Raw genomic sequence first — 22,136 nt, 5'->3', positions numbered from 1 at the left:
TCTTGATGAGAACATTAATTAGCTGACTTACTTGGTACCAAACTTCTTGATGAGAACATTAATTAGCTGACTTACTTGGTACCAAACTTCTTGATGAGAACATTAATTAGCTGACTTACTTGTTACCAAACTTCTTGATGAGAACATTAATTAGCTGACTTACTTGGTACAAATTTCTTGATGAGAACATTAATTAGCTGACTTACTTGTTACCAAACTTCTTGATGAGAACATTAATTAGCTGACTTACTTGTTACCAAACTTCTTGATGAGAACAGTAATTAGCTGACTTACTTGTTACCAAACATCTTGATGAGAACATTAATTAGCTGACTTACTTGTTACCAAACTTCTTGATGAGAACATTAATTAGCTGACTTACTTGTTACCAAACTTCTTGATGAGAACATTAATTAGCTGACTTACTTGGTACCAAACTTCTTGATGAGAACAATAATTAGCTGACTTACTTGGTACCAAACTTCTTGATGAGAACAATAATTAGCTGACTTACTTGTTACCAAACTTCTTGATGAGAACAATAATTAGCTGACTTACTTGTTACCAAACTTCTTGATGAGAACAATAATTAGCTGACTTACTTGTTACCAAACTTCTTGATGAGAACAATAATTAGCTGACTTACTTGTTACCAAACTTCTTGATGAGAACAGTAATTAGCTGACTTACTTGTTACCAAACTTCTTGATGAGAACAATAATTAGCTGACTTACTTGTTACCAAACTTCTTGATGAGAACAATAATTAGCTGACTTACTTGTTACCAAACTTCTTGATGAGAACAATAATTAGCTGACTTACTTGTTACCAAACTTCTTGATGAGAACAGTAATTAGCTGACTTACTTGTTACCAAACTTCTTGATGAGAACAGTAATTAGCTGACTTACTTGTTACCAAACTTCTTGATGAGAACAATAATTAGCTGACTTACTTGGTACCAAACTTCTTGATGAGAACAATAATTAGCTGACTTACTTGTTACCAAACTTCTTGATGAGAACAGTAATTAGCTGACTTACTTGGTACAAATTTCTTGATGAGAACATTAATTAGCTGACTTACTTGGTACCAAACTTCTTGATGAGAACAGTAAGTATTAACCTCAGACTGTCATGATAAACAAACAACAGCTTCTTTGGAATCATCTTGACAACTGACCATAGCAGCTGACCACAACAGGTAGGTAGTACAAACAGTAATCAATGTACCAGGTATCACATCACATATATAACCTAATCAACACTGATGACTTATTAATTATTAATTTTGCTGACAGTTTTCATAGTGTAATGTCTATAGAGGTTTGATTGATCTGTCTATACAGAAAAATTAATGCAATAACCGAGTAGGCTTGAGCCATGAGTATACAATCTGTGTAAGAATAGATTTGAGTCAATACTACAATCTGTATAAGAATAGATTTGAGCCATACTACCATACAATCTGTATAAGAATGTGAGGTCCATTATATCTACAGAATCACTCTCCTGCTTCCTGTAGTATACTACTGCCCCCCCCCCCACCTCCCCACTCAGAAAAAAAAAATATATATCCATATATATATAATACATACCTAACCTCTGTAACCTTAAAGATAATTGTCTATCACAAACTTCGTTAAAATGATTAAAGTCTACATATATACAGGTGGTGGGCCCTGTGTGATATTGTGTAAGCTCTCCAGCCCTTAATGGAATATAGTGAGGCAAAACTGTGAAGACGAGAAGCTCCCAGAGGAAGATCAGTGCCCACCAATGATAGTCTATATCAGACATATGGATAAAACTTTTTTTTTATTATTTTATTCTTCTTTTCCTCTTCCTACAAACCATTAAATACTATGAGAAACTACAAATAAACTACAATGGTCAACCTTCAATAATGCTGTTTATTCATCAATGAATACATAGCACCATCTACAAATGGAATATACTTAACTTAATAATTTGAAATTGTAAATAATAAACCCATGAAATTGCGGAAACAAATTTCTTCTAACAAAATTCCGATGGTCGTTTTACAGTCTGTATCTGATCAGGCTCAAAATGCAATATGCTAAACTAAAGACCAAAGGGAAACAATTCATGAACTTGGAGAAAAATATCTAAACAGCGATAACAAGGAGCCACAAAGCATGGCGTTATACCCGGCATCCCGCATCTAGCATCTAGTGGGATCTTGATGCTCACCAAAGAATGATCTATGTCTTACAATGGAAAGAGGGATCTTTTCTCTGCTTTTCAAACTTTTTCAAACATACTACATAGAAAATTTGAGACAGATCGCTTCAGTACTTTCTTAGAAAAAGCAGTAACAAACTTCAACTCTGTTGACTGATATGTCCAAAAATACAACATGCACTACTAGGTTCCTAGGGAAACCTGCATATGAAATTTGAGAAAAATCCCTTCAGTACTTTTGGAGAAATAGTGGTAACAAACATTAACTATCAAAATCAAAGATGGCTCCTGGCGGCCATCTTGTTGACCGATCAGTCCCAAAATGCATTATGCACAACAAGGGCTCAAGGGGAATTTACCTTACATATAAAATTTGAGAAAAATCCCTTCAGTACATTTTGAGAAATAGCGATGGTAGAGAAGTTATATAGAATACATGATCTGGGCCTGATATCACTATATAGACCTACCACCCCTGAGGTGACAGTTCTACAGTGTTTGGTAGAGAAGTTACATAGAATACATGATCTGGGCCTAATATCACTATGTAGACCTACCGCCCCTGAGGTGACAGTTCCACAGTGTTTGGTAGAGAAGTTACATAGAATACATGATCTGGGCCTAATATCACTATGTAGGCCTACCGCCCCTGAGGTGACAGTTCTACAGTGTTTGGTAGAGAAGTTACATAGAATACATGATCTGGGCCTGATATCACTATGTAGACCTACCGCCCCTGAGGTGACAGTTCTACAGTGTTTGGTAGAGAAGTTACATAGAATACATGATCTGGGCCTGATATCACTATGTAGACCTACCGCCCCTGAGGTGACAGATCCACAGTGTTTGGTAGAGAAGTTACATAGAATACATGATCTGGGCCTGATATCACTATGTAGACCTACCACCCCTGAGGTGACAGTTCCACAGTGTTTGGTAGAGAAGTTACATAGAATACATGATCTGGGCCTGATATCACTATGTAGACCTACCGCCCCTGAGGTGACAGTCACAGTGTTTGGTAGAGAAGTTACATAGATACATGATCTGGCTGATATCATATGTAGACCTACCGCCCTGAGGTGACAGTTCACAGTTTGGTAGAGAAGTTACATAGATACATGATCTGGGCCTGATATCACTATGTAGACCTACCGCCCCTGAGGTGACAGTTCCACAGTGTTTGGTAGAGAAGTTACATAGAATACATGATCTGGGCCTGATATCACTATGTAGACCTTACCGCCCCTGAGGTGACAGTTCCACAGTGTTTGGTAGAGAAGTTACATAGAATACATGATCTGGGCCTGATATCACTATGTAGACCTACCGCCCCTGAGGTGACAGTTCCACAGTGTTTGGTAGAGAAGTTACATAGAATACATGATCTGGGCCTGATATCACTATATAGACCTACCGCCCCTGAGGTGACAGTTCCACAGTGTTTGGTAGAGAAGTTACATAGAATACATGATCTGGGCCTGATATCACTATGTAGGACTACCACCCCTGAGGTGACAGTTCTACAGTGTTTGGTAGAGAAAGTACATAGAATACATGATCTGGGCCTGATATCACTATGTAGGACTACCACCCCTGAGGTGACAGTTCTACAGTGTTTGGTAGAGAAGTTACATAGAATACATGATCTGGGCCTGATATTACTATGTAGACCTACCGCCCCTGAGGTGACAGTTCTACAGTGTTTGGTAGAGAAGTTACATAGAATACATGATCTGGGCCTGATATCACTATGTAGACCTACCGCCCCTGAGGTGACAGATCCACAGTGTTTGGTAGAGAAGTTACATAGAATACATGATCTGGGCCTGATATCACTATGTAGACCTACCGCCCCTGAGGTGACAGTTCCACAGTGTTTGGTAGAGAAGTTACATAGAATACATGATCTGGGCCTGATATCACTATGTAGACCTACCGCCCCTGAGGTGACAGTTCCACAGTGTTTGGTAGAGAAGTTACATAGTATACATGATCTGGGCCTGATATCACTATGTAGGACTACTACCACCCCTGAGGTGACAGTTCTACAGTGTTTGGTAGAGAAGTTACATAGAATACATGATCTGGGCCTGATATCACTATGTAGGACTACCACCCCTGAGGTGACAGTTCTACAGTGTTTGGTAGAGAAGTTACATAGAATACATGATCTGGGCCTGATATCACTATGTAGGACTACCACCCCTGAGGTGACAGTTCCACAGTGTTTGGTAGAGAAGTTACATAGTATACATGATCTGGGCCTGATATCACTATGTAGACCTACCGCCCCTGAGGTGACAGTTCCACAGTGTTTGGTAGAGAAGTTACATAGAATACATGATCTGGGCCTGATATCACTATGTAGACCTACCGCCCCTGAGGTGACAGTTCCACAGTGTTTGGTAGAGAAGTTACATAGAATACATGATCTGGGCCTGATATCACTATGTAGACCTACCGCCCCTGAGGTGACAGTTCCACAGTGTTTGGTAGAGAAGTTACATAGTATACATGATCTGGGCCTGATATTACTATGTAGACCTACCGCCCTGAGATGACAGTTTCACAGTGTTTGGTAGAGAAGTTACATAGAATACATGATCTGGGCCTGATATCACTATGTAGACCTACCGTCCCTGAGGTGACAGTTCTACAGTGTTTGGTAGAGAAGTTACATAGAATACATGATCTGGGCCTGATATCACTATGTAGACCTACCGCCCCTGAGGTGACAGTTCTACAGTGTTTGGTAGAGAAGTTACATAGAATACATGATCTGGGCCTGATATCACTATGTAGACCTACCGCCCCTGAGGTGACAGTTCCACAGTGTTTGGTAGAGAAGTTACATAGAATACATGATCTGGGCCTGATATCACTATGTAGGACTACCACCCCTGAGGTGACAGTTCTACAGTGTTTGGTAGAGAAGTTACATAGAATACATGATCTGGGCCTGATATCACTATGTAGACCTACCGCCCCTGAGGTGACAGTTCTACAGTGTTTGGTAGAGAAGTTACATAGTATACATGATCTGGGCCTGATATCACTATGTAGACCTACCGCCCCTGAGGTGACAGTTCCACAGTGTTTGGTAGAGAAGCCGCATAGCTCAGAAGGAGAAGTTTATTCATCCCGAATGTACAGAGGTCTCACATTCTTGTACTGGTGTTTATGCTTACTAAATAAACACAAACCCCCTGACAAGTCACGGTCACAAGGTCAGAGGTCACATATGACCCTCATGGTCACCGACATGGAAGGTCACAGATGATCTTCATGTAATTACAAAATGTTACATCCTAGAGGATCGAGCTGTCTTCCCATCCTTTTATACCATGTGTAATACATCCATAGTTGTCCTAAAAGTATCCTAAAAGTTCTGTTCACACTGATGTGATCTAGCTGGTGTTGGCAGTAGAATCAGGCGTGGCCATGTCCACCTTAGTATGTATAGAGGCACTCAAGTTATTAATGTCTGTCTAGGACCACCTCAGCAATGTCAACAACAGCACAAGATAAGTACACAGGCTGTTGACAGTCGGCCAAGAGATACTGCCTCAGATCACCCACATTTAGCAGTATACACCTTACATTTGTCATCACTTATAGATGGTAGACACAGTCCAGGCCTCACCACTACCAAGTCTCTCTATCAATATGTATGTTTAGACTTAGAGATTAAAATTCTAAAGCCAGATCAATCAGTACTCTTTTACATATCTTTTCAGTTTAAACCAAGCACACCTATTTTGGTATTTATCGTTTTTATTTTGTGCTGTGGGTATATATGCCATGACAGTAAAATGTGATGTTTCATCATAAATACATCTGATTATTCCAGTCAATAGAAATACAAAGTTTAGTCAATGCTATGCACTGCTAGGCAAGTTTAAATACCCTAGTTATGTCTGTAACGACTACACAGGTAATCAATGACAGGTGATTCTTACAAGTATCTACACATAGATTGGTAGGTAAAATATCAGTGATGTACGTAATATGTCCATAACACTACCCTCAAATCATTGTAAACCTAATGTACTGTAGGTAGGAAAATCTGTTACCAACACAAAGAACTTGTTTAGGACCTGAAACCCTTTATTTGTGAATTAGTGTTTTGTTATGTATGTACAATATTCTCACCTGTAATTGATAAACAATTAGCTGTGACACAGAGATGTTTTTAGATGTCAAGCGTTTATAGTGAGGTAACTTTGTCAGCTATAAGCAAGTCTAAGGCAAATACAGGTCAATGATACCAAGGTCAAACTCTGGTCTTATGGTAATAGAGGTCAATGATACCAAGGTCAAACTCTGGTCTTATGGTAATACAGGTTAATGATACCAAGGTCAAACTCTGGTCTTATGGTAATAGAGGTCAATGATACCAAGGTCAAACTCTGGTCTTATGGTAATAGAGGTCAATGATACCAAGGTCAAACTCTGGTCTTATGGTAATAGAGGTCAATGATACCAAGGTCAAACACTGGTCTTATGGTAATAGAGGTCATGCCAAGGTCAAACTCTGGTCTTATGGTAATAGAGGTCAACGATACCAAGGTCAAACTCTGGTCTTATGGTAATACAGGTTAATGATACCAAGGTCAAACTCTGGTCTTATGGTAATACAGGTTAATGATACCAAGGTCAAACTCTGGTCTTATGGTAATAGAGGTCAATGATACCAAGGTCAAACTCTGGTCTTATGGTAATAGAGGTCAATGATACCAAGGTCAAACTCTGGTTTTATGGTAATAGAGGTCAATGATACCAAGGTCAAACTCTGGTCTTATGGTAATAGAGGTCATGCCAAGGTCAAACTCTGGTCTTATGGTAATAGAGGTCAATGATACCAAGGTCAAACTCTGGTCTTATGGTAATACAGGTTAATGATACCAAGGTCAAACTCTGGTCTTATGGTAATAGAGGTCAATGATACCAAGGTCAAACTCTGGTCTTATGGTAATTGAGGTCAATGATACCAAGGTCAAACTCTTGTCTTATGGTAATACAGGTTAATGATAACAAGGTCAAACTCTGGTCTTATGGTAATACAGGTCAATGATACCAAGGTCAAACTCTGGTCTTATGGTAATAGAGGTCAATGATACCAAGGTCAAACTCTGGTCTTATGGTAATAGAGGTCAATGATACAAAGGTCAAACTCTGGTCTTATGGTAATAGAGGTCAATGATACCAAGGTCAAACTCTGGTCTTATGGTAATAGAGGTCAATGATACCAAGGTCAAACTCTGGTCTTATGGTAATACAGGTCAATGATACCAAGGTCAAACTCTGGTCTTATGGTAATACAGGTCAATGATACCAAGGTCAAATTCTGGTCTTATGGTAATAGAGGTCAATGATACCAAGGTCAAACTCTGGTCTTATGGTAATAGAGGTCAATGATACCAAGGTCAAACTCTGGTCTTATGGTAATAGAGGTCAATGATACCAAGGTCAAACTCTGGTCTTATGGTAATAGAGGTCAATGATACAAAGGTCAAACTCTGGTCTTATGGTAATAGAGGTCAATGATACCAAGGTCAAACTCTGGTCTTATGGTAATAGAGGTCAATAATACCAAGGTCAAACTCTGGTCTTATGGTAATAGAGGTCAATGATACCAAGGTCAAACTCTGGTCTTATGGTAATACAGGTCAATGATACCAAGGTCAAACTCTGGTCTTATGGTAATACAGGTCAATGATACCAAGGTCAAATTCTGGTCTTATGGTAATAGAGGTCAATGATACCAAGGTCAAACTCTGGTCTTATGGTAATAGAGGTCAATGATACCAAGGTCAAACTCTGGTCTTATGGTAATAGAGGTCAATGATACCAAGGTCAAACTCTGGTCTTATGGTAATAGAGGTCAATGATACAAAGGTCAAACTCTGGTCTTATGGTAATAGAGGTCAATGATACCAAGGTCAAACTCTGGTCTTATGGTAATAGATGTCAATGACACCAAGGTCAAACTCTGGTCTTATGGTAATAGAGGTGAATGATACCAAGGTCAAACTCTGGTTTTATGGTAACAGAGGTCAATGATACCAAGGTCAAACTCTGGTTTTATGGTAATAGAGGTCAATGATACCAAGGTCAAATTCTGGTCTTATGGTAATACAGGTCAATGATACCAAGGTCAAATTCTGGTCTTATGGTAATACAGGTCAATGATACAAAGGTCAAACTCTGGTCTTATGGTAATAGAGGTCATTGATACCAAGGTCAAACTCTGGTATTATGGTAATAGAGGTCAATGATACTAAGGTCAAACTCATATCTTCAAATAATACAGGATTATGTCTGGTCTTCTTTTAAACTAGGATTGTTAACTTATTAGACTTACCATGTGCTGGAGTAATACAATCTGACAATCTAAGGCCAGTTTCTGATGATTTCCAAATTGACCCTGTTAAGATGTTTAACTGGCCACAGTGATATGGTTTTATTGGCGAGTGTGTTTGATAACTTCTACAGTCAACAAACTGATAAGGCCAGGCTAGAGACCTACAGCCTTGGGACATATGACAGCTATTTGTAGGTAAAGAGACCTACAGCCCTGGGACATATGACAGTTATATGTAGGTAAAGAGACCTACAGCCTTGGGACATATGACAGCTATTTGTAGGTAAAGAGACCTACAGCCTTGGGACATATGACAGCTATATGTAGGTAAAGAGACCTACAGCCCTGGGACATATGACAGTTATTTGTAAGTAAAGAGACCTACAGCCTTGGGATATATGACAGCTATTTGTAGGTAAAGAGACCTACAGCCTTGGGACATATGACAGCTATTTGTAGGTAAAGTATGACAGCTATTTGTAGGTAAAGAGACCTACAGCCTTGGGATATATGACAGTTATTTGTAGGTAAAGAGACCTACAGCCCTGGGACATATGACAGTTATATGTAGGTAAAGAGACCTACAGCCTTGGGACATATGACAGCTATTTGTAGGTAAAGATACCTACAGCCTTGGGACATATGACAGCTATTTGTAGGTAAAGAGACCTACAGCCCTGGGACATATGACAGTTATTTGTAGGTAAAGAGACCTACAGCCTTGGGACATATGACAGCTATTTGTAGGTAAAGAGACCTACAGCCTTGGGACATATGACAGCTATTTGTAGGTAAAGATACCTACAGCCTTGGGACATATGACAGCTATTTGTAGGTAAAGAGACCTACAGCCTTGGGGACATATGACAGCTATTTGTAGGTAAAGATACCTACAGCCTTGGGACATATGACAGCTATTTGTAGGTAAAGAGACCTACAGCCTTGGGACATATGACAGCTATTTGTAGGTAAAGATACCTACAGCCTTGGGACATATGACAGCTATTTGTAGGTAAAGATACCTACAGCCTTGGGACATATGACAGCTATTTGTAGGTAAAGAGACCTACAGCCTTGGGACATATGACAGCTATTTGTAGGTAAAGATACCTACAGCCTTGGGACATATGACAGTTATTTGTAGGTAAAGAGACCTACAGCCCTGGGACATATGACAGTTTTATGTAGGTAAAGAGACCTACAGCCCTGGGACATATGACAGCTATTTGTAGGTAAAGATACCTACAGCCTTGGGACATATGACAGCTATTTGTAAGTAAAGATACCTACAGCCTTGGGACATATGACAGCTATTTGTAGGTAAAGAGACCTACAGCCCTGGGACATATGACAGTTTTATGTAGGTAATGAGACCTACAGCCTTGGGACATATGACAGCTATTTGTAGTTAAAGATACCTACAGCCTTGGGACATATGACAGCTATTTGTAGGTAAAGAGACCTACAGCCTTGGGACATATGACAGTTATTTGTAGGTAAAGATACCTACAGCCTTGGGACATATGACAGTTATTTGTAGGTAAAGATACCTACAGCCTTGGGACATATGACAGCTATTTGTAGGTAAAGAGACCTACAGCCTTGGGACATATGACAGCTATTTGTAGGTAAAGATACCTACAGCCTTGGGATATATGACAGTTATTTGTAGGTAAAGAGACCTACAGCCTTGGGACATATGACAGCTATATGTAGGTAAAGATACCTACAGCCTTGGGACATATGACAGCTATTTGTAAGTAAAGAGACCTACAGCCTTGGGACATATGACAGTTATATGTAGGTAAAGATACCTACAGCCCTGGGACATATGACAGCTATTTGTAAGTAAAGATACCTACAGCCTTGGGACATATGACAGTTATTTGTAAGTAAAGAGACCTACAGCCTTGGAACATATGACAGCTATTTGTAGGTAAAGATACCTACAGCCCTGGGACATATGACAGTTATATGTAGGTAAAGAGACCTACAGCCTTGGGACATATGACAGTTATTTGTAGGTAAAGAGACCTACAGCCTTGGGACATATGACAGCTATTTGTAGGTAAAGAAACCTACAGCCTTGGGACATATGACAGCTATTTGTAGGTAAAGAGACCTACAGCCTTGGGACATATGACAGTTATTTGTAAGTAAAGAGACCTACAGCCTTGGAACATATGACAGTTATTTGTAGGTAAAGATACCTACAGCCTTGGGACATATGACAGTTATTTGTAAGTAAAGATACCTACAGCCTTGGGACATATGACAGCTATATGTAGGTAAAGAGACCTACAGCCTTGGGACATATGACAGCTATATGTAGGTAAAGATACCTACAGCCTTGGGACATATGACAGTTATTTGTAGGTAAAGATACCTACAGCCTTGGGACATATGACAGCTATTTGTAGGTAAAGATACCTACAGCCTTGGGACATATGACAGTTATTTGTAGGTAAAGATACCTACAGCCTTGGGACATATGACAGCTATTTGTAGGTAAAGAGACCTACAGCCTTGGGACATATGACAGCTATTTGTAGGTAAAGAGACCTACAGCCTTGGGACATATGACAGTTATTTGTAGGTAAAGATACCTACAGCCTTGGGACATGACAGCTATTTGTAGGTAAAGATACCTACAGCCTTGGGACATATGACAGTTATTTGTAGGTAAAGAGACCTACAGCCTTGGCACATATGACAGCTATTTGTAGGTAAAGAGACCTACAGCCTTGGGACATATGACAGTTATTTGTAGGTAAAGAGACCTACAGCCTTGGCACATATGACAGCTATTTGTAGGTAAAGAGACCTACAGCCTTGGGACATATGACAGCTATTTGTAGGTAAAGATACCTACAGCCTTGGGACATATGACAGCTATTTGTAGGTAAAGATACCTACAGCCTTGGGACATATGACAGCTATTTGTAGGTAAAGATACCTACAGCCTTGGAACATATGACAGCTATTTGTAGGTAAAGAGACCTACAGCCTTGGGATATATGACAGCTATTTGAAGGTAAAGTATGACAGCTATTTGTAGGTAAAAGAGTTGGTAAGACTTTGTAGCATACTTAGTCTGTTCACACATCGTACCTCTTTTAGCCAATAAACTATTGTCTGTGTTGATCTGTCCAACAATAATCAAACCTGATTTTGTGCCCTTTAAATAGTAAATGTTGACTGACTGCCAAATATGTAATAGATTTGAACATACTAGGTTATGTATGTAAAAATCAAATCAGAAGACCAAGTCACATTACACAGCATGTAAAAGCAGGGTCTAGTTGCAGATATGGTCACTAAAATGTTGTATAACATGTCTAACATTGCATCTCCCACTCACCATACATTCTCAAGTGTAAAAATGAAAAGGTATTTGGCACTTTATAGGTAAGACATAAACATATGACAGGATACCAATGGGAAAACTTTTATACAAAACATTATAATTATAAACAGTACATATTTTAGTACTTGTAGTATTCAGACCCCAGTGTATATTACTTAATTTACTTTCTTTATAAGTTTGAGGTCAGATCCCTGTGTATACTAACTTGGCATTGTCTATATGTTTGAGGTCAGACCCTTGTGTATATTACTTAATTTACTTTCTTTATAAGTTTGAGGTCAGATCACTGTGTATACTAACTTGGCATTGTCTATATGTTTGAGGTCAGACCCCTGTTTATATTACTTACTTGGCATTGTCTATAAGTTTGAGGTCAGACCCCTGTGTATATTACTTACTTGGCATTGTCTATAAGTTTGAGGTCAGACCCCTGTGTATATTACTTACTTGGTCTCCCCTATAAGTTTGAGGTCAGACCCCTGTGTATATTACTTACTTGGTCTCCTCTATAAGTTTGAGGTCAGATGCCTGTGTATATTACTTACTTGGCACTGTCTATAAGTTTGAGGTCAGACCCCTGTGTATATTACTTACTTGGCATTGTCTATAAGTTTGATGTCAGACCCCTGTGTATATTACTTACTTGGCCTCCTCTATACGTTTGGGATCAGAATCAAAGTCCTTTTCTAGTTGATGACTGAAACAGAAAGGGAAGCATGCACATGCTTGGCCATCAAACAATTACAGGTTCATCAGGTAATCATGATGCAATTCATACACTGTTCATGCAATTGTCAATACAATATATACCCCTAACTGATAACAAATAATAGAATGTTTAACAAGATGTTTCAATGACGTGTACAGTATATTCTTCAGCATTTGTACACAAATGTAAAAAAATGTATGAGATGTCTTGATCAATTCTGGCTATACTGTATTTTCTGCTGATTATGTGATTGAGCCTTGCCGAAATTGCCAACAAGCTTTAACAAGAGGCCCAAATGATTTACCTCTTTTTTGCCCTCTGGGATCAGAGCGAAGATTTATACAAATTCTTTTCCGCTTTTCCAGAGACTATTTCTGGCTAAATTTAGTTACAATCCGTGTAGAACTCTATGATTAGTACCGGTTTAAAGGAAATGTTAATGGACTGACAGAAAACGGACAGATGACGGAGAACGGACAGCACACCATGACATAAGCTCACCGGCCGTTCAGGTCAGGTGAGCTAACAAGAGATCCCAGAGGGATCTTTGCGCCCACCAAAGAAAGATCTATGTCTGACAACAGTTAGTAACAAACTTTAACGATGAAATTCAAGATGGTGGCCCGTTGCCCATCTTGTATACCGATCAGTCCCAAAAGGTACAATGCACAACTAGGGCCAGAGGGGAACCTACATATGGAATTTATGAGAGATCCCTTTAGTAATTTCTGAGAAATAGCGGTAACTATCAAAATCCAAGATGGCGGCCAGGCGGCCATATTGTTGACTGATCAGTTACATAATGCAATATGCACAACTAGACCCCTAGGGGAACCTACACATGAAATTTGAGAGAGATCCCTTAAATACTTTCTGAGAAAAAGTGGTAACAAACTTTAACTATCAAAATCCAAGATGGCAGACGGTCGGCCATCTTGGCGGCCAAATCAGTCTCAACATGCAATATGCATAACAAGGGTCCTAGGGGAACCTACATATGAAATTTGAGAAAGATCCTTTTAGAACTTTCTGAGAAATAGCGGTAACAAACTTTAACTATCAAAATCCAAGATGGCTGCCTGGCGGCCATCTTGTTGACTGATCGGTCCCAAAATGCAATATGCACAACAAGAGCTCTAAGGGAACCTATATTTCAAATTTGAAAAAGATCCCTTTATCACTTTCTGAGAAAAAGCAGTAACAAAAATTGTTAAAGGACGGACTGAAGGACGGAAGGATGACGGACCATGGACGAAAGGCGATTTGAATAGCCCACAAACTGATGATGGTGGGCTAAAAATCAAAGATAACTCATGTATGATTCACACCTTTTGTTGTGTATACTATTGTTGTCTGATGGAGTGACAATGTTTACTCATCAAAATTTGTATATAAACATTTCTCAGTGGTGTTACCAGAATGTCTACATATACCAACAGCTCTGTCAGAGTTATTTCCCCTTACTCCACTAGTCTGTGGACTATGCTGTTTACAGAAATAATCTTACAAAATGAAATTACATGAACAATAGAAATCAAGCCAACAAATTACCATGACAACTAAATTATTGATTTCATCCTGAAAACAAAACATATCATGTCCAGTTTAAATACTGTAGAGAGTCTCCGTGAGCTTATCTGCTGTTTTTTGTTTTCTTCTGGAAACTTTCACCCTTGATTACCACGACAGCTATTAATTATTTAGATGTTAATATTATCTATCAAAATATGATGATTTAATTTAAAACATGGACAGGTACAATAAAACAATGAGATAAACACAGTACAAAAGGTTTCCCAGGAGACAGGAAGACACATAGCTATCACCAGGTTTCCCCGGAGACAGTAAGACACACAGCTATCACCAGGTTTCCCCGGAGACAGGAAGACACAAAGCTATCACCGGGTTACCCCGGAGACAGGAAGACACACAGCTATCACCAGGTTTCACACAATACACACACTACCAAGAAATGCAAAGTTTTAGGTTAATAAAAACAAAATCTGGTGTGAAAACATTGATGAGGGATGTTAAAAAGCACTGACTTAAAATGTTAACAAGGTCAGACATCTTAGGACACCGCAAAAATCAATAATCAAGCAACATAGTTAATCCTTTCCCTTTACTCTAGAGTTAACACAACACTTCCCCCAACCCAGAGTTAACACAACCCCTCCCCCAACCCAGAGTTAACACAACCCCTCCCCCAACCCAGAGTTAACACAACCCCTCCCCCAACCCAGAGATAAAACAACCCCTCCCCCAACCCAGAGTTAACACAACCCCTCCCCTAACACAGAGTTAACACAACCCCTCCCCTAACACAGAGTTAACACAACCCCTCCCCAACCCAGAGTTAACACAACCCTTCCCCAACCCAGAGATAAAACAAACCCTCCCCCAACCCAGAGATAAAACAAACCCTCCCCCAACACAGAGTTAACACAACTCCTCCCCCAACCCAGAGATAACATAACCCCTCAACCAACCCAGAGATAAAACAAACCCTCCCCCAACCCAGAGTTAACACAACCTCTCCCCCAACCCAGAGTTAACACAACCCCTCCCCCAACCCAGAGTTAACACAACCCCTCCCCCAACCCAGAGATAAAACAAACACCCTCCCCCAACACAGAGTTAACACAACCCCTCCCCAACACAGAGTTAAAACAACCCCTCCCCCAACCCAGAGATAAAACAACCCCTCCCCCAACCCAGAGTTAACACAACCTCTCCCCCAACCCAGACCCAGAGTAAAACAACCCCTCCCCCAACCCAGAGTTAACACAACCTCTCCCCCAACCCAGAGATAAAACAAACCCTCCCCCAACCCAGAGTTAACACAACCCCTCCCCCAACCCAGAGTTAACACAACCTCTCCCCCCAACCCAGAGTTAACATAACCCCTCCCCTAACCCAGAGATAAAACAACCCCTCCCCCAACCCAGAGTTAACACAACCCCTCCCCTAACCCAGAGATAAAACAACCCCTCCCCCAACCCAGAGTTAACACAACCCCTCCCCCAACCCAGAGATAAAACAACCCCCCCCCAACCCAGAGTTAACACAAACCCTCCCCCCAACACAGAGATAAAACAACCCTTCCCCCAACCCAGAGTTAACACAACCTCTTCCCCAACCCAGAGATAAAACAAACCCTCCCCCAACCCAGAGATAAAACAACCCCTCCCCCAACCCAGAGATAACACAACCCCTCCCCCAACACAGAGTTAACACAACCCATCCCCCAACCCAGAGCTAACACAACCCCTTTTTGAACAAACTTGATAGCCCTTCATTTGACCCCTGTGATCTTGAATGAAGGTCAAGGTCATTCATTTGAACAAACTTGGTAGCCCTTCATCCCAGCATGCTACAGGCCCAATAACAGTACCCTGGGCCTTCTGGGTTTTGAGAAGAAGTCGTTTAAATTTTTTTTAGCCTTTTGTGACCCCTGTGACCTTGAATGAAGGTCAAGGACATTCATTTGAACAAACTTGGTAGCCCTTCATCCCAGCATGCTACAGGCCAAATATCAGTACCCTGGGCCTTTCGGTTATTGAGAAGAAGTCGTTAGAATGAAAAGTTTACGCACGGCATACGGCGCACGACGACGGACGGTGCATGATGACAATAGGTCATCCTGACCCTTCCAGTCAGATGACCTAAAATGTCATGCAAGACCCAGATATCAAAGTCAGATGGGAGACACATTCTAAGGGCCAAAAATAAGTGTCAATCTTTTCTGTACAAGTGCACAGTTAAAGTATACATAGGGCAAAGCATGCTAAATAAGGTTTAAAAGTAAAATATTATGATTCTGCATTCAGTTATTCCTGAAGACACTATACATATACTGGCATACATAGCCAACTATTCCAAAAAGTTTGAATAAGCATACATGCCAGGCATACAGGCTACATACTAGAATAAGGTTTGTATATAACAATATATAACATAAGAATATGGTTACAGTACAAACCCAACGATTTGTTAGTTACCCACCAACTCCTACATATCTATCTATTGTTTGTTTGTTGTGATGATTTAATACAGTTACAGTACAAACCCAACGATTTGTTAGTTACCCACCAACTCCTACATATCTATCTATTGTTTGTTTGTTGTGATGATTTAATACAGTTACAGTACAAACCCAACGATTTGTTAGTTACCCACCAACTCCTACATATCTATCTATTGTTTGTTTGTTGTGTTGATTTAATACAGTTACAGTACAAACCCAACGATTTGTTAGTTACCCACCAACTCCTAAATATCTATCTATTGTTTGTTTGTTGTGATGATTTAATACAGTTACAGTACAAACCCAACGATTTGTTAGTTACCCACCAACTCCTAAATATCTATCTATTGTTTGTTTGTTGTGATGATTTAATACAGTTACAGTACAAACCCAACGATTTGTTAGTTACCCACCAACTCCTACATATCTATCTATTGTTTGTTTGTTGTGATGATTTAATAACAGTTACAGTACAAACCCAACGATTTGTTAGTTACCCACCAACTCCTACATATCTATCTATTGTTTGTTTGTTGTGATGATTTAATACAGTTACAGTACAAACCCAACGATTTGTTAGTTACCCACCAACTCCTACATATCTATCTATTGTTTGTTTGTTGTGATGATTTAATACAGTTACAGTACAAACCCAACGATTTGTTAGTTACCCACCAACTCCTACATATCTATCTATTGTTTGTTTGTTGATGATTTAATACAGTTACAGTACAAACCCAACGATTTGTTAGTTTCCCACCAACTCCTACATATCTATCTATTGTTCATCGTGATGATTTAATACAGTTACAGTACAAACCCAACGATTTGTTAGTTACCCACCAACTCCTACATATCTATCTATTGTTTGTTTGTTGTGATGATTTAATACAGTTACAGTACAAACCCAACGATTTGTTAGTTACCCACCAACTCCTACATATCTATCTATTGTTTGTTTGTTGTGATGATTTAATACAGTTACAGTACAAACCCAACGATTTGTTAGTTACCCACCAACTCCTACATATCTATCTATTGTTTGTTTGTTGTGATGATTTAATACAGTTACAGTACAAACCCAACGATTTGTTAGTTACCCACCAACTCCTACATATCTATCTATTGTTTGTTTGTTGTGATGATTTAATACAGTTACAGTACAAACCCAACGATTTGTTAGTTACCCACCAACTCCTACATATCTATCTATTGTTTGTTTGTTGTGATGATTTAATACAGTTACAGTACAAACCCAACGATTTGTTAGTTACCCACCAACTCCTACATATCTATCTATTGTTTGTTTGTTGTGATGATGATTTAATACAGTTACAGTACAAACCCAACGATTTGTTAGTTACCCACCAACTCCTACATATCTATCTATTGTTTGTTTGTTGTGTTGATTTAATACAGTTACAGTACAAACCCAACGATTTGTTAGTTACCCACCAACTCCTACATATCTATCTATTGTTTGTTTGTTGTGATGATTTAATACAGTTACAGTACAAACCCAATGATTTGTTAGTTACCCACCAACTCCTACATATCTATCTATTGTTTGTTTGTTGTGATGATTTAATACAGTTACAGTACAAACCCAAACGATTTGTTAGTTACCCACCAACTCCTACATATCTATCTATTGTTTGTTTGTTGTGATGATTTAATACAGTTACAGTACAAACCCAACGATTTGTTAGTTACCCACCAACTCCTACATATCTATCTATTGTTTGTTTGTTGTGTTGATTTAATACAGTTACAGTACAAACCCAACGATTTGTTAGTTACCCACCAACTCCTACATATCTATCTATTGTTTGTTTGTTGTGATGATTTAATACAGTTACAGTACAAACCCAACGATTTGTTAGTTACCCACCAACTCCTACATATTTATCTATTGTTTGTTTGTTGTGATGATTTAATACAGTTACAGTACAAACCCAACGATTTGTTAGTTACCCACCAACTCCTACATATCTATCTATTGTTTGTTTGTTGTGATGATTTAATACAGTTACAGTACAAACCCAACGATTTGTTAGTTACCCACCAACTCCTACATATCTATTCTATTGTTTGTTTGTCGTGATGATTTAATACAGTTACAGTACAAACCCAACGATTTGTTAGTTACCCACCAACTCCTACATATCTATCTATTGTTTGTTTGTTGTGTTGATTTAATACAGTTACAGTACAAACCCAACGATTTGTTAGTTACCCACCAACTCCTACATATCTATCTATTGTTTGTTTGTTGTGATGATTTAATACAGTTACAGTACAAACCCAATGATTTGTTAGTTACCCACCAACTCCTACATATCTATCTATTGTTTGTTTGTTGTGTTGATTTAATACAGTTACAGTACAAACCCAACGATTTGTTAGTTACCCACCAACTCCTACATATCTATCTATTGATTGTTTGTTTGTTGTGTTGATTTAATACAGTTACAGTACAAACCCAATGATTTGTTAGTTACCCACCAACTCCTACATATTATCTATTGTTTGTTTGTTGTGATGATTTAATACAGTTACAGTACAAACCCAACGATTTGTTAGTTACCCACCAACTCCTACATATCTATCTATTGTTTGTTTGTTGTGATGATTTAATACAGTTACAGTACAAACCCAACGATTTGTTAGTTACCCACCAACTCCTACATATCTATCTATTGTTTGTTTGTTGTGATGATTTAATACAGTTACAGTACAAACCCAACGATTTGTTAGTTACCCACCAACTCCTACATATCTATCTATTGTTTGTTTGTTGTGATGATTTAATACAGTTACAGTACAAACCCAACGATTTGTTAGTTACCCACCAACTCCTACATATCTATCTATTGTTTGTTTGTTGTGATGATTTAATACAGTTACAGTACAAACCCAAACGATTTGTTAGTTACCCACCAACTCCTACATATCTATCTATTGTTTGTTTGTTGTGATGATTTAATACAGTTACAGTACAAACCCAACGATTTGTTAGTTACCCACCAACTCCTACATATCTATCTATCTATTTGTTTGTTTGTTAAGTAAACCAGTTGATTGATTTAATACAGTTACAGTACAAACCCAATGATTTGTTAGTTACCCACCAACTCCTACATATCTATCTATTGTTTGTTTGTTGTGATGATTTAATACAGTTACAGTACAAACCTAACGATTTGTTAGTTACCCACCAACTCCTACATATCTATCTATTGTTTGTTTGTTGTGTTGATTTAATACAGTTACAGTACAAACCCAATGATTTGTTAGTTACCCACCAACTCCTACATATCTATCTATTGTTTGTTTGTTGTGTTGATTTAATACAGTTACAGTACAAACCCAATGATTTGTTAGTTACCCACCAACTCCTACATATCTATCTATTGTTTGTTTGTTGTGATGATTTAATACAGTTACAGTACAAACCCAATGATTTGTTAGTTACCCACCAACTCCTACATATCTATCTATTGTTTGTTTGTTGTGATGATTTAATACAGTTACAGTACAAACCCAATGATTTGTTTAGTTACCCACCAACTCCTACATATCTATCTATTGTTTGTTTGTTGTGTTGATTTAATACAGTTACAGTACAAACCCAATGATTTGTTAGTTACCCACCAACTCCTACATATCTATCTATTGTTTGTTTGTTGTGATGATTTAATACAGTTACAGTACAAACCCAACGATTTGTTAGTTACCCACCAACTCCTACATATCTATCTATTGTTTGTTTGTTGTGATGATTTAATACAGTTACAGTACAAACCCAATGATTTGTTAGTTACCCACCAACTCCTACATATCTATCTATTGTTTGTTTGTTGTTGTGTGATTTAATACAGTTACAGTACAAACCCAATGATTTGTTAGTTACCCACCAACTCCTACATATCTATCTATTGTTTGTTTGTTGTGTTGATTTAATACAGTTACAGTACAAACCCAACGATTTGTTAGTTACCCACCAACTCCTACATATCTATCTATTGTTTGTTTGTTGTGATGATTTAATACAGTTACAGTACAAACCCAATGATTTGTTAGTTACCCACCAACTCCTACATATCTATCTATTGTTTGTTTGTTGTGATGATTTAATACAGTTACAGTACAAACCCAATGATTTGTTAGTTACCCACCAACTCCTACATATCTATCTATTGTTTGTTTGTTGTGATGATTTAATACAGTTACAGTACAAACCCAACGATTTGTTAGTTACCCACCAACTCCTACATATCTATCTATTGTTTGTTTGTTGTGATGATTTAATACAGTTACAGTACAAACCCAACGATTTGTTAGTTACCCACCAACTCCTACATATCTATCTATTGTTTGTTTGTTGTGATGATTTAATAATACAGTTACAGTACAAACCCAAACGATTTGTTAGTTACCCACCAACTCCTACATATCTATCTATTGTTTGTTTGTTGTGATGATTTAATACAGTTACAGTACAAACCCAACGATTTGTTAGTTACCCACCAACTCCTACATATCTATCTATTGTTTGTTTGTTGTGATGATTTAATACAGTTACAGTACAAACCCAATGATTTGTTAGTTACCCACCAACTCCTACATATCTATCTATTGTTTGTTTGTTGTGTTGATTTAATACAGTTACAGTACAAACCCAATGATTTGTTAGTTACCCACCAACTCCTACATATCTATCTATTGTTTGTTTGTTGTGATGATTTAATACAGTTACAGTACAAACCCAATGATTTGTTAGTTACCCACCAACTCCTACATATCTATCTATTGTTTGTTTGTTGTGATGATTTAATACAGTTACAGTACAAAACCCAATGATTTGTTAGTTACCCACCAACTCCTACATATCTATCTATTGTTTGTTTGTTGTGATGATTTAATACAGTTACAGTACAAACCCAACGATTTGTTAGTTACCCACCAACTCCTACATATCTATCTATTGTTTGTTTGTTGTGATGATTTAATACAGTTACAGTACAAACCCAACGATTTGTTAGTTACCCACCAACTCCTACATATCTATCTATTGTTTGTTTGTTGTGTTGATTTAATACAGTTACAGTACAAACCCAATGATTTGTTAGTTACCCACCAACTCCTACATATCTATCTATTGTTTGTTTGTTGTGATGATTTAATACAGTTACAGTACAAACCCAATGATTTGTTAGTTACCCACCAACTCCTACATATCTATCTATTGTTTGTTTGTTGTGATGATTTAATACAGTTACAGTACAAACCCAATGATTTGTTAGTTACCCACCAACTCCTACATATCTATCTATTGTTTTGTTTGTTGTGATGATTTAATAGTTACAGTACAAACCCAACGATTTGTTAGTTACCCACCAACTCCTACATATCTATCTATTGTTTTGTTTGTTGTGATGATTTAATACAGTTACAGTACAA

The 22,136-nt window shown here is 38.3% G+C and overlaps 1 protein-coding gene across 1 annotated transcript in view; it reads right to left on the bottom strand.

Annotated features, from left to right (window-relative positions):
• Window positions 1–22,136, bottom strand: part of LOC138319850 (uncharacterized) — a 272,074-nt gene that overhangs the window by 81,648 nt on the left and 168,290 nt on the right. Inside the window, exons 21-22 of the mRNA XM_069262980.1 lie at window positions 13,148–13,220; window positions 12,581–12,634 (exon numbers count right to left, since the gene is read on the bottom strand). Of these exons, the coding sequence (XP_069119081.1) occupies window positions 12,581–12,634; window positions 13,148–13,220 (127 nt within the window). The remainder of the gene's footprint in view (window positions 1–12,580; window positions 12,635–13,147; window positions 13,221–22,136) is intronic.

This window comes from Argopecten irradians, chromosome 3 (genome assembly GCF_041381155.1).
Source record: "Argopecten irradians isolate NY chromosome 3, Ai_NY, whole genome shotgun sequence".
Lineage (NCBI taxonomy): Eukaryota > Metazoa > Mollusca > Bivalvia > Pectinida > Pectinidae > Argopecten > Argopecten irradians.
This window is presented reverse-complemented; position numbering and strand designations above follow the sequence as displayed.